Source organism: Lissotriton vulgaris, chromosome 2_1, assembly GCF_964263255.1.
Source record: "Lissotriton vulgaris chromosome 2_1, aLisVul1.2, whole genome shotgun sequence".
Classification (NCBI taxonomy): domain Eukaryota; kingdom Metazoa; phylum Chordata; class Amphibia; order Caudata; family Salamandridae; genus Lissotriton; species Lissotriton vulgaris.
In genome coordinates, this window is record NC_141687.1 from 734023410 (window position 1) to 734037143 (window position 13734).

General features: G+C 49.9%; 1 protein-coding gene across 1 annotated transcript in view; it reads left to right on the plus strand.

Moving 5' to 3' along the window:
- The window catches only part of PDE3B (phosphodiesterase 3B), a 1395287-nt gene that overhangs the window by 494097 nt on the left and 887456 nt on the right, over positions 1–13734 (plus strand). Inside the window, exon 5 of the mRNA XM_086956022.1 lies at positions 9370–9476. Coding sequence (XP_086812148.1) covers positions 9370–9476 — 107 coding nt within the window. The remainder of the gene's footprint in view (positions 1–9369; positions 9477–13734) is intronic.

A 13734-nucleotide genomic window follows, 5' to 3' on the forward strand; every position in this document is an offset into this window, starting at 1 on the left:
TGCCCTTCCCCAAAATACACCTGTGATCCCCTTAATGTATGACCTGGGCATAAAACAAATCGAACAAAGGGCGGTTTGGATGAACTAGTCATATTGGATAAGAATATGGATCACCGAGGAATTGCAAACCTATAGACAAGCACTGAGTGAATTATTGGTTCTTAACACTCGCGTCACTTTCCCGTGGTTGGCCCATATTCGTAAATGGCTTCTGGACCTGGGCTTGAGTAGATTCTGGGAACAACCTAGTACGCTGACCCCGGACCCAAAGCGGAAAATCAAAACCATTTACTGGAATTTTATTAGGCACAGTGTCACTTTAAAAAGTAGATCTGGTACACTCATAACTCAATTTCTGATGTTTAAATAACTCCCTGTTTTGAATATTTTTTAAATGAAATTGAATCTCTACTTGCTAAGGTATTGTATCTGAAATTTAGGTATGGTACTCTCCAGATGAAGGCTTTCACATCCAAGTGGGGAACGATACAGGAAGGGGGAAAAGACTTTAAGTGTACCCAGTGCCATTTAGGAAGCAAGGAGGACATTGTGCATCTCCTATTTTCCTGCTTATGCAAATCCTAGAAGGAAATGGATAAAACCTCTGGGCAGGAAATTGAGCACTAGAAAATATACAGAAATGCTGCGTATTTTAAAAACTGATAGCTCCAAGCTTATTTCATTTGGCGTCAGTAGATTTGTATTGGCTATTAATTTTATAAGGAGGAAGAAAGGGCTTACATTCTAAATTTTAAAATATGATTTTATTCCTTATGGGAGCCATATGAAATCTATATGTTCATGTTATATATAGCCAATGGTAGTTCAAAAAGTAAAATCTACGTTGTAGGTTTGTGCTATGTTCTGTTAAAGAAGCATTGATGATGGAGCTCTCTGCACTTTATGGAACTCATCATATCGCTGCGAACTGTAAATATTAGCTCTCATGTACTGTAATCAATATGAGGATTAATGTATTATATATGCTGTTTTAATAATGTTCTTAGAATATTTTGATGCTTTGATTCTGTGAATAGAATAAAGATGCTTTTGAATTTGAAACAGTCTTGACATGTTTATTACCCATGTTGTCCACAGAGAAGTTTAACATTGCTTCCCAACGTCAACTCTTGGTATAAAGTGACATATAAACAAGTTAAAATCTGCCTGCACAAATATTTGTGTATTGAATGTGATATGACATGGAGTAAGTATGTATCTGAAAGAAACAGGTTAGTATTAGATTACTTACCTTCGAATATCCCCAGTCGTCAGACTGAATCCGGAAACTTTTACAGTACCCTTGCGCATCGGTAGGCGTAGTCTGTGGCTCCGCGGCAGTCGTGGGCGTCGTTGGCGCCGGAGTACTTAGACGCCACCCTCGCGCGCTGAAGTCAGTTCTTCTTTTTTCCGCGGCAGCATGCGCCGATCCGGAAAAAGTTGTACCCTTAGTCAATTTTTGACTAACTTTTTCGATCCTTTTTGATCATCTTTCAAAGTCACTCTACTCTGACGGTGCTGGTAGGGATGCCCGGGTTCAAACCCTGCGTTGATTGCAGCTGACTGATGTCGGTTACCGACCCCCATCGCCGGTGCCTTCACTGCCTGGGCCCCGACCACGACGAAAAGTCTTCCTCCGACTGCCGGGCCCTGATGTCTAAAGCTAGACGGGAGTGGTCCCGCAAGCGACTCAAGCTCCGGCAGTCAGCCCCGCGCTGCTTGACGTCCCGGTCCAGAACTAGGTCGAGGGACCAGTCGCGGGCCGGAGTCACCACAGCTCCGGGAGTAGTCATCAGTCTTCGGGCTCGAAGTCCTTGGGTAAGAGGCACAAGAAGTCGAAGACGCGACATCGCTCTTCTGACTCCCCCCCACCCACCCCGACGCTCGCGCAACGCTGCCGGGGGTTCAGGCGACACAGCCCCACAGCTCAGCTGAGCCGCAGGCGTCGCGACCTGCTCCATACCCGCCGGTCCCTGGGCAGCACGCGACGCCGGAGGAAAACTATGCTTCTCCTTGAGGAGTTCCGCGGCGCCTTCGGGCCAAGCAGCCCCGACTGGGTCCCGACTTGGTCCCGAAGTGGGCCGGGTTCTTCGGCACCGGCGCAATAGAGTGCTTTGGCCCCGGCACCGTCGGTGACTTCGGTCCCGACGCCGCAGGGCCCTGCCAGATCCGGCTCCGAATCCGGGTCATCGACTGTCGACCTCGCCGGCCCCCAGGGTGTCTCCCCCGGCGCCGTTCCCGGACGACGCAGTCCCCGTTCCTACCCTAGATTCGGGTCCTGCGTCGGAGCGGCGCCGTATTCGCCGCTAGGAGATTTCTACTTCTACGACCCGGACCCATCCTTTGAACCGGAGTATCAGAAGATGGGTGGCGAGGAGGATTGGGAGGGAGTGCCAGTCTTCTCAGAACTTGGCAGGTGAGCTAGGGGAGGCCAGTGGTCTGGACACTTCGCCCGACACTGGTGTTGTCTCCCCTCCTACCGTGGCTACAGAGGAGGGGGCTGCCTATAGTGTGGTGCTGATGCGGGCTGCCAAGGTCTTGGGCCTTGAGTTCCCTGTCGCGGCCGTGAGGGATTACCTCCTCACTGAGGTCCTTAAACTGCCGGCAAGCTCGGCTGAGCCTCTGCTGCTGTTTAATGAGGCCTTGTCAGACGTTCTTCTGGGCACTTGGTCCAAGCCCGCTACAGGTCCGCCTGTAGTTAGGAATGTGGCCAGGCGCCACCGCCCAGCTCCGGACCACCCTTGCTTCCTGTCCACCCACCCCGATTGGGAATCCAAGAGGTACGAACAGTATGGTAAAAAGATGTTCTCCTCACTTAGTTTGGGGTTGCGGTCAGTCAACACCGCATGCCTCTTGGGCCACTACACCCCCACTCTCTGTGGGACACGGTCGCGGACGTGCTGCCACAATGTCCGGAGGGCGTCTAGACTAAACTCACCCAAGCCCTTGTGGAGAGTCGCGAAGCGGCACAGTATTCCATCCGGTGTGGGCTGGATACCATGGACCCGCTGGGCAGGGCAATGGCGATTGCAATGACGGTGGCGATTCGTCGCCACGCCTGGCTGAGGACCGCCAACTTTTCGGCTGATGTCCAAAACACCCCTTATGGCAATGCCGTTTGATGGACGTTGCCTCTTTGGCGACAAGGCAGACAGTGCGCTTGAGCGCTTTAAGGACTCCAGGGCTACGGCCAAGTCCTTGGGCCTCTCGGCCCCGCACCAGCAAATTGTTGCCTTTCGCTCCTTTCGTGGCCAAGCAACGGGCGCCCCCACACTTCTTGCCAGCCACGGCCCGCAGACTAACATCCAGCGCGGTGGCGGGCATGGTAACCGCCGTGGCGGCGGTGGGGACAACGGCGAGGTCAGTCCACACCTACCCCTGCAGCATCTGCCTCAAAACCCTCCTAGTCCAAGCTTTCAGGCCCATGTGACGCCAGTGGGGGGCAGGGTTCGCGTTCACCTCCTCCACTGGCGCACCGTCACATCAGACAAGTGGGTGCTGCAAATCGTCTGAAGGGGCTACTCCCTCCCCTTCGAGGCGACCCCTCCAGCCATGCCACCGCAGTACCACTGAGTGTCGGGGGGATCACTTGAGTCTTCTGTAAGAGGAAGTTACGGCTCTCTTGGCCAAGGGGCCATCGAGCGTGTTCCTGGGCCAGAAGTAGGGTGTGGTTGTTACTCCCTCTATTTTCTGGTTCCCAAGAAGGGCAAAGGGGGCCTACGTCCTATCTTGGACCTGCAGAACGTCAACGGCTTCCTCCAGAAGGAGAAGTTCAAGATGCTGACTTTGGCTCAGGTCTTAGCTGCCCTGGACCCGGGAGACTGGATGGTAGCGTTGGACTTGCAAGACGCTTATTTTCACATCCCCGTCCTGCCGGCCCACCGGCGTTACCTGCGGTTCACGGTAGGCCACGAGCACTCTGTTTATCGTGCTCCCCTTCGGCCTTACCAGCGCCCCACGGGTGTTCACGAAAGTGATGGCGGTGGTCACAGCTCATCTGAGCAGATTAGGGGTTTCAGTCTTCCCCTACCTCAACGACTGGTTGTTGAAGGCGGGCTCCTCCAGACTACGGCTGACTACAGAATACGGCCGACCTCCTGCTCCGGCTGGGGTACTCCATCAATGTGCCGAAGTCACACCTGTGTTCCTCTCAGAAGCTCCTCTTCATCGGAGCGGTTCTAGACTCGGCGCAGTTTCTGGTTTATTCTCCCGAACAGCGGGTTCGGGATATTCAGGCTCCGATTCCGATCTTTCAGCCGTTATCCCGAGTCTCGTCGGGTTGACGCTGCGGCTTCTGGGGCTGATGGCCTCCTGCATCCTTCTGGTGCATCACGCCCAGTGGCGGATGCGGGCTCTGCAGTGGGACCAAAAGTTTCAGTGGGCCCAGCATCATGGCAACTTGTCCGACCAGGTCTTGATCTCGGAGGGCACTGCAAGACAGTTGCAGTGGTGGCTCACGGATCGCGATTGGGTCAGCGGCAGATCCCTCTCCCTACCCCAACCGGAGCACGTAGTTGTGACGGACACGTCCCTCCAGGGCTGGGGGGCCACATGAGAGAGGTGGAGATCAGAGGCCTCTGGTCTCCGACGGAGTCCTGGCTCCACATCAACCTTCTGGAGATGTGGGCAATCCGGCTTGCACTGAAGGCATTCCTCCCCTCTGTCCGGGGGAGTGTAGTGCAGGTGTTAACGGACAACACCACCCCTATGTGGTACTGCAACAAACTGGGCGGGGTGCGGTCATGGACCCTATGCCATGAGCCTCTGGCAGTGGCTGGAACATCAGGGCGTGACACCTGGCAGGTTCCCTGAACGCCAGGGCGGACAAACTCAACCATCGGTGCATGATGGATCACGAATGGCGTCCGAACTCGGACGTGACGCAAGGTCTCTTTCAGCGGTGGGGAGAGCCTTGGTTAGATCTATTCGCCACAGAAGAGAAAGCGCAATGTCATCAGTTCTGCGCGTTGGAATTTCCAAGGCAGCTCTCGCTCGGAGACGCTTTTCGTCGTGAGTGGACCTGCGGTCTGTTGTACGCCTTTCTGCTTATACCACTTCTGCCCAGAGTGCTGAAGATGAGGCGCGACCGGGCCCAAGTCATCCTTGTGGCTCGGGACTGGGCACGAAGGTACTGGTATCCCGAGCTACTCAGCATGTCTCTCGATCCCCCGATTAGTCTGCCTCTTCAGGAGGACCTTCTGTCGCAGCAGCAGGGGACGGTCCTCCACCCAAACCTGTCCAGTCTCTTACATGCGTGGAGATTGAGCAGCGGCAGTCGAGGCCATTTGACTTGCCTCCTGAAGTCTGTAATGTGATTCTGGCAGCCAGGCGTCCCTCCAAAAATCGGTATACGCCTGCAGGTGGAACAAATTTGTGGCATGGTGCACAGCAAAGCCTGTGGATCCCCTCTCTGCCCCCCTTTCAGAGATTCTCCTCTTTCTTCTTTCTCTGGCCCAGCATGGCTCTGCTCTGGGCACTATCAAGGGCTACCTCTCTGCCATTTCCGCCTTCTTGAGGCTACCTGATCAGCCCTCTTTGTTCAAGTCTCCAGTTGTAAATAGGTTTTTGAAGGGCATCACTACTGTTTCCTCCTGTTCCTTCCGTGATGCCTCAGTGGGACTTGAACCTTGTTCTGACATATCTGATGTGCGCTCCCTTCGAGCCACTTCATAACTGTCCTCTTCGTCTCCTTACTCTTAAGACTGCATTCCTGGTTGCCATCACCTCTGCCAGGAGAGTGGGTGAGCTCCAGGCTCTTTCTTCTAAACCTCCTTTCCTTTCTGTCCATCCGGACAAAGTTGTGTTGCGGATGAGACCTTCTTTCCTGCCCAAGGTAGTCGCAGCCTTCCACCTCGGGCAGTCCATCACCTTGCCCGCCTTCTTTACGCCTCCGCATCCCTCGAAAGAGGAAGAGGCTCCACCGTCTGGACCCAAAACGTGCACTCTCTTATCTGGATCGCACACGCCAGTTCTGGGTGGATGACCAACTCTTTGTTGTTTACGTGGGCGCTAGGAAAGGTGGGTCATGTTGTGCATCAAGGTATGCTACTCTTTGGATAAAAAGGAGCCTCCTGTTGGGCTGAGGGCCCATTCCACTCGGGCTACGGTGGCTATTACTGCCCTGGGTCAGGGAGTCCCCTTGCAGGACATCTGTCCGGCAGCTTCGTGGGCCTCGCTGCACACGTTCGCAAGACCCAACTGCCTGGACAGCCAAGTCTGGAGAGATGGCTTCTTTGGCTGTTCCGTTCTCCAGGCCTTACTGGTGTGATCATTGGTTCGCAGACCCACCACCGGGGTTGGTATTGCTGGGGAATCTATTCTAAGGTAAGGAATCTAATACTATCCTGTTTCTTTCAGATGCATTAGTTACTTACCTTCGGTAATTATATATCTGTAAGAAACAGTAGTTGGTATTAGATTCCTTACCGCCCCACCCTGTTCTGGGAACCGATATCTAGGGTTAAGGTCATCCCCTTTCAGTGCCCTAGTTTCATGGCACCAGTGTTGGTTTTTATCATGACTCTGCGTTTCTGGCGCGGAAAAGCTATGTATAAGAACTGATGTCAGCACGCGAGGGCGGCGTCTAAGTACTCCGGCAATGTCATCCTGGCACCGACGTCGGACACAGAGCCGCAGACGACGCCTACTGACGCACAATGGTACTGCTACGCAAAAGTTTCCGGATCCAGTGTGACGCCTGGTGATATTCTAAGGGAAGGAATCTAATACTAACTACTGTTTCTTACAGATATGACGTTACCGAAGCTAAGTAACTTGTGCATTTGGGATTAAGCCAGGAACCTAGGAGCTGAAGATTAGAGAATTGCCTGGTTGCACAGTGGACTGTGGTACCAAGAAGAGTGGTATGCAGGAAACTGAAACCGCAACCAGCAGGAAGGAATTTGCATGCACTGTAAGTCTTGGAAAATATGTTTTGGGTGAATCAAGCAGAGGGTGTCTGAATGACTGACTCTGAAGGCTGCAACTAATGGTTTGGCGGGTTTATAAGAGCTCACATTGAGGGTCTGCGGTCTAGGAGAAATGCTTTGAGACTTTCAGGATCAGCTGAGAGGATCTGAGGGAAGAGTTCATATGTACTCGTGGGTTAAGTGGTCAGATCAGTTGACCGCAGTCTTGGGATCTGAGAGCGTGCCCGGGTTGTGGTTGGCTGGCTGAGGGGTAGATTAGCATGTTCATGTTTGTCAGAAAGCCTTTATGTGCGGGTCCAGAATGTGATCTGTGATCATAAGCCAAGGGCCCTCTTCACAGTTGGGTGAGGCTGACCAAATTGCCAACTTGGCTGGGGAAAAGGTCTAAGAAATCAAATAGCCAACAGAGGGCATTAAGGCATAGCAAGTCCTGGTAGTGATGGCGGTCACTGTCATGTCCACTCATCAGATGACTGCCTCATTCTGAATACCTTCAGGACATACTTTTGAGACAGAAGGACCTCCGAGTAGGCTACTGTTCAGTTCTTTCCAGCGCCCACGTTAATTTACAAAAGGTTTCTTTACAGATCCGCATCCCCACATCTGCCTACAAACCCTTTTGTTGTCAGCAAGTCCTCATAGTCTGCTGTGGTTTACACTTTGACTTTGGCTGCCCTTGCTTTACCTGTTTTATCTGTGTAGTAACCCATTTCTGCTTGCTGCTTCCCATACTGCACCTGCTGCGTGTGTGAAAAGCTTGCACTGCTTTTATCTCTGCTATATAAGTGTTATTTGATGTAAACATTTTATTGCTGTTGCCCATGCTATTCCCACTATTTTGTCAGGAAAGTGCTCACTGCTTCTGCGTGTTAGCAGTGCTGCTGCCTATGCAGGAAAATGTTATGTTTAGAGTCCGGGTGAGGCACTGCCCAGCTGGATACATTTTGATCTACCAGCTTTGGAAATAAATGTGAGATCACACTGCTTAACCTCACAGCAGGATTGCCCCTAGGCATCATGGTAAATGCAGTTCGCCAAGTGTGTGTACTTGCAAAGTCTCGAGTTTCTCTAGGTAGGTGCAGATTAGTGCTGGTCATCTCTAGACACGTGTTTCTGGATTATTATCCGTCCTCAGTAGAGATTAGGCAATTCAAATGTATGGGGTTGCTGAGCAGGCTGCCAAAGTATTCTCGGGTCACAGTACCTCTCCAGGCGCGCAGGTGCCTCTCCACGAGCTTGTCAGCTCAAATGGCTCAAGGGAGCCTTATAAACAGGAAACACATGTGGGATCACACTGCTTCACCTCACCGCAGGATCGCCCCTAGGCATCATGGTAAATGCAGTTTACCAAGTGTGTGTACTTGCAAAGTCTCGAGTTTCTCTAGGTGGGTGCAGATTAGTGCTGGCCATCTCTAGACACGTGTTTCTAGATTATTATCAGTCATCAGTAGAGAATAGGCAATTCAAATGTATGGGGTTGCTGAGCAGGCTGCCAAAGTATTCTCGGGTCACAGTACCTCTCCAAATTTCAAAGACTGTAATCTCTACTGATGACGGTTAAAGAACCAGAAACACGTGTCTTGAGATCAGCAATTTCTGAGCCAACTGTGGGGAAACACTCGAACACTTTTGAAGCAAGCAAGTAACCGAAACTGCATTTACCACAATGCCAGGGGCGAACCTTGCTGGGAGTTGAAGCGGTGTACTCCCACCCCTTTTCCTGATCTACTAGCTTTGAATTTATCCCCAAGTAAACGATCTTTGACCTCTAACGTGCTGTGCCATCAGCTTCAACGTTAAACATTTAGCCAGTCACGTCACTTGAGGAAACATAGCCAATTTTCTCTTAACTCATGGGAATAACATTTTTTTTAAAACAATTGTGGTACATCTTGATAACATGGGCAACAAGATTACAGTATTTCACAACCTTCTTGAAAGTGCTTGACTAACTTTTGTATGGTGCTGACATACCATGAAAGTTATCCTAATGTGCAGTCGTTTATTTAATAGTGTTTTTCTATAAACAGAGAAAGCGTGCCTCACGGTTAACAGTGAAGATATGTGGCCACGATACAGAGTGGCGTTGTTACAACCAGGTGGTTGCTAAAACATGGTTGGCCATGGTACTCCAGCTGATGCCAACACAGAGTTTGTGTTTCCAGAAGGACTGCAACACATTGTAAAGTAGATTGAGAAGAAACAGCACAAATGTGACATAAAGATGACCTAACTATTCAATGCACCAGCCTGAAATGCACTCTGAATCAGATGAGTCTATGTAGAAAACTGTTTGAGCCTATCTACTGCATTAAGATTGCGTTCTCATATTTTACATTGATGCTTTTCATAGTTTTTGAAATGTCTTTGATTCAATAATTATATGTATATATATATATATATATATATATAATTTAACAATGTTTATTTCTTTGTTTAGTCAAGGATCATATCCAAATGGTCCCTTAAATTCCAACCTGTTGACCATCCCAAAGCAGCGGTCGTCCTCTGTCACACTGACCCATCACATGGGCACCAGACGATCTGGTAGGAAACAGATATTTGCCTTGTATGTGAACATGTTTTAGTATTCTACATCTATTTAAAACCTTTTTTTTGTAAATATATCAGTCATGTTTTGATGAATAGTGACTTTTTTCTTTAGATAATTTTCGCTTCTGCTGCAAACAAAGGTCCTAGTGAAAGCTGCTATCTGTTTAATGAGCGTCTGAATTCACTTTTTTTGTCTCCAGAATTTTGTTAATTGGAGAAGTGGTAATCGCTCCATTGGTATCCTTATGATCCTGCTGTACTTTTTTGCTTAATTTTCTTCCTGAGTTTTTGCTTTTTGCAGGCTCCATCGTAGGGGGCTATATGTTGCAATGAAGACCATTGTTTTTCTTTGTATTTGGGTTTGGCCATTTGACAATAGCTTTCCTTAGCATAAGTTGGGAAATTCAGTTACAACAAATGAGATGAAGGTATTAGTTATGAGCCCAGGGAAGTCCGTGAAGGCAATCCTTTGAAACCTGATTTGATGTATTGATATTTGGTATCACAGTGGCAAAATGTAAGTGTATGGAAATTTAATATTACGTTTCCCATTTGGGAAATTTTAAAAACCCTTCAGAAAAATGCATGCGGTCTACCATGTTACATTTCCTCTATTTATATATCTTGAGATCAATTCACCTGATTAAAAGATATTTTTCTGAGCCGGGATGACTTACTCTTGCCTTGAAACTTAACTTTTAGGAGTTGAGTCTCACATTTATGGAAGGAAACTTTGTAAATGGCTCGCTGTTTTATTCTCTGAATATTTAACTCAGGAAGTTTAATTGTAGCTTTGGTGAAGGCTTCGGACTGTCAGTAAGAAAGTTCTTAAGAACGAATTAATTTGCATCTTTATTTCAAGTTAGTTACAAAAATGGATCTTTAGACGACACTTGGTAATTGCCTTCTTTTTCCAGCTAATCCAGTAGATGCTGTGATCATGGCCGAGATGCTTTGGTAACTGATGTAGTGTGCTGTAAACTCTGCCGTTTTCCATTCACACTTTTGGCTGCCCTTGTTCTTGTTGCAAGTTGGATAGGCAAGTCAAGACCTCCGTGGGTAGTCATGCAGAATCATAGACATTGTGTAAGCAGTGTGGAAATGTTCGTACATAACAGGCACCTTTAGCACTATTTTGCATGCAGAATTGGCAACATAGTCGACTTCATACAACCACTGGAAGACTCTGCACTGTGCTTGCACTCATCTATGTTAGCAGTTCGTTGTTCAGGCTATGGTCATGGGCAGTAAACTACAAGCGCAACATGTAAATCTTAGGTGGATATGGATTATCCTTGTATATAAAACTGGAACCATCAGCATAATTTATAAGAGTTAACAATTTCACAATATATTAAGTATATTGGAAAAACAGAAAAGTCATTGACCATGTATACAGAATTTAAGAAAAACCATGTACGATATTTTTTCCCAAAAGCCAAGAGGAATTATCTTATACTTTTTGGAATATAGTGATTTGTTGAAGATTTTTCAAGCAGTGAAATTCAAATGCTGTATCTTATGGCCACCACCAGTGAAACAATCCAAATCTAGCATTAAGAGAACGTAATGCTGGTCGCATAGCCAGAAATCATTCGTCCGAAACGGTCGCTCACCTCTACCTCTGCTCACTGTACCTGCTCTACCTTGGGTATCGTTAGCGCTCTCCCGTGCCTGCATTAAGTGATTTTATTTGTGTACTCTTACAGCGCCTATATTGTTTGCCTGCAGTGTTTGTTCGACTGTAACTACCTGTGCTCGCTCGCTTTGCCGATCGCTTTATCCTGTTAATACCTGCTGCTGTGACCCTTTGCCTAGTGTGCTCCGCTCCCCAGGCGCCTCGCTGACCAACTCATTACTTGAAAGCATTTCCCCATCCCAGTCGGCGTTTCAGTCCCAGCCGCCATTATTGTTGTTGTTGTGCCCGGAGCCCGCCCCCTCCACCACGCACCCGCCTCCCAGCTGCTCCCCCCCCGCCCCTCCCCCCCCCCCACCAACCTATGACCGATGCTTTTGCGCGCAGCGTTCACGCGCAGCGGACGCGCCCCATGCGCGCCGAAGGTGCGCCAAAGGTAAGCCCGTCTACGCCCGTCTGCGCCTGGACCGCGCCCAGCGCCATACCCCCTCGCCCCACCCACCTCACCCGCATTACATTTGACGCCTCCACCCTCTTAGCCCTAAACCCCGGCCGACTCCCCAACTGCGCCCAAGCCGCCCCTGGACACACCCATGGACCCTTCGCATGCAACTCCTGCAAGTATGACGGCACCAAGACCAACTCCTCATCCACGAACACCAAACAGAGATCTGATACCAACCACCTAAAATGCATCCTGCTCAACGCCCGCTCGGTCCACAGACACGCCATCGACCTTTGGAATCTACTAGACACCATCTCTCCGGACGTTGCCTTCCTAACAGAAACATGGATGAACGCCTCCTCAGCCCCTGACATCACCATTGCCATCCCGGAAGGCTACAAGATCATCCGAAAAGACCGCTATAAGCAAACAGGAGGAGGCATCGCTATCGGCCATAAGAATTCCATTCGCATCTCAACCAGCTCAGACGCCGACTTCACTAGCGCCGAACACCTTCACTTCCAGATCCACACCGACCCCAAGACCACACTCAGAGGCACACTCCTCTACAGGCCACCAGGACCCCGGGCACAATTCAGTGAAGACATCACTGACTTCATCACCCCACACGCCCTCCCCTCCGAGGAATACATTCTTTTGGGAGACCTCAACTTTCACCTTGAAAAGAGCAACGACAGCAACACCAACACCCTTCTAGACAATCTCGCCAACCTCGGACTCAAACAACTTGTCAACACCTCCACTCACAACGCAGGTCACACACTCGACCCTATCTTCACCTCCAGCAAACACATCTCCTTCAGTCACACCACAGTTCTCTATTGGACGGACCACAGCTGCGTTCACTTTGTCTACAAAAAGACCACAGCCCACAACAATCCTCAACCTACTCTGCAAAGAAACTGGAACAAAATCACCATCGACCAGATCTCCTCATCGCTGCTTCAAAACCCCCCTGCCTACTCTTCGAACCCCAACCAAGCAGCCATTAACCTCACTCAATGGCTAACCAACAGCGGCGACAACCTAGCACCTTTGAAAAAACGTCAATTCAAACTAGGCAGCAAAAACGCCCCCTGGTTCAACGATGATCTTAAGAACTCCAAGAAACTCTGTCGCTCCTTTGAGAAGGCCTGGAAAAAAGACCCAAACACCAGCACAAGGGACGCCTTCAAAAACGCCACCCGCATACACCACCAACTGATCCGGACTGCCAAGAAAGCATCATTCAAGGACCGACTAGACAACAACGCCCACAACAGCAAGGAATTATTCAACATCGTCAAAGAGTTTACCAACCCCACTGCCAACTCCAACGACATCACCCCATCTCAAACCCTCTGTGACTCCCTAGCTTCGTTCTTCCACAACAAAATCGCAGACATCCACAACAGCTTCGACAACCAACCCGGAGTCCAACCCACACAAACTTCGGCTGCACCTCCACCCCCCTTGAACACCCTTAATGACTGGAACCCAATCTCCACTGAGGACACCATCCGCCTGATGAACTCTATCCACTCAGGATCCCCCACAGACCCATGCCCTCACCACATCTTCAACAAAGCAGACTCCATCATAGCACCACACCTCTGAGACGTCATCAACTGCTCCTTCAACTCCGCCACCTTCCCGGAAAGCTGGAAACACGCCGAACTCAGCGCCCTTCTGAAAAAACCCACAGCGGACCCCACCGAACTCAAACTACCGCCCCATCTCGCTCCTTCCATTCCCGGCCAAAGTCATCGAGAAAGCGGTCAACAACCAGCTCGCCGCCTTCCTCGAAACCAACAAATCCCTCGACTCCTCACAGTCCGGCTTCCGAGCCAAACACAGCACTGAGACCGCACTCATCGCAGCAACAGACGACATTCGAACTCTACTGGACAATGGAGACACAGTTGCCCTCATCCTACTCGACCTCTCCGCAGCCTTCGACACAGTCTGCCATAGCACCCTCCTACAACGCCTCAAACATCGGAATCCAAGGAAAAGCACTGGAATGGATCACCTTGCCGGAAGAACCCAGAGAGTCCGCCTCCCACCATTCAAGTCGGAGGCCACTGAAGTCATTTGTGGCGTACCACAAGGATCTTCACTCAACCCCACCCTCTTCAACGTATACATGAGCCCCCTCGCGGACATCGTAC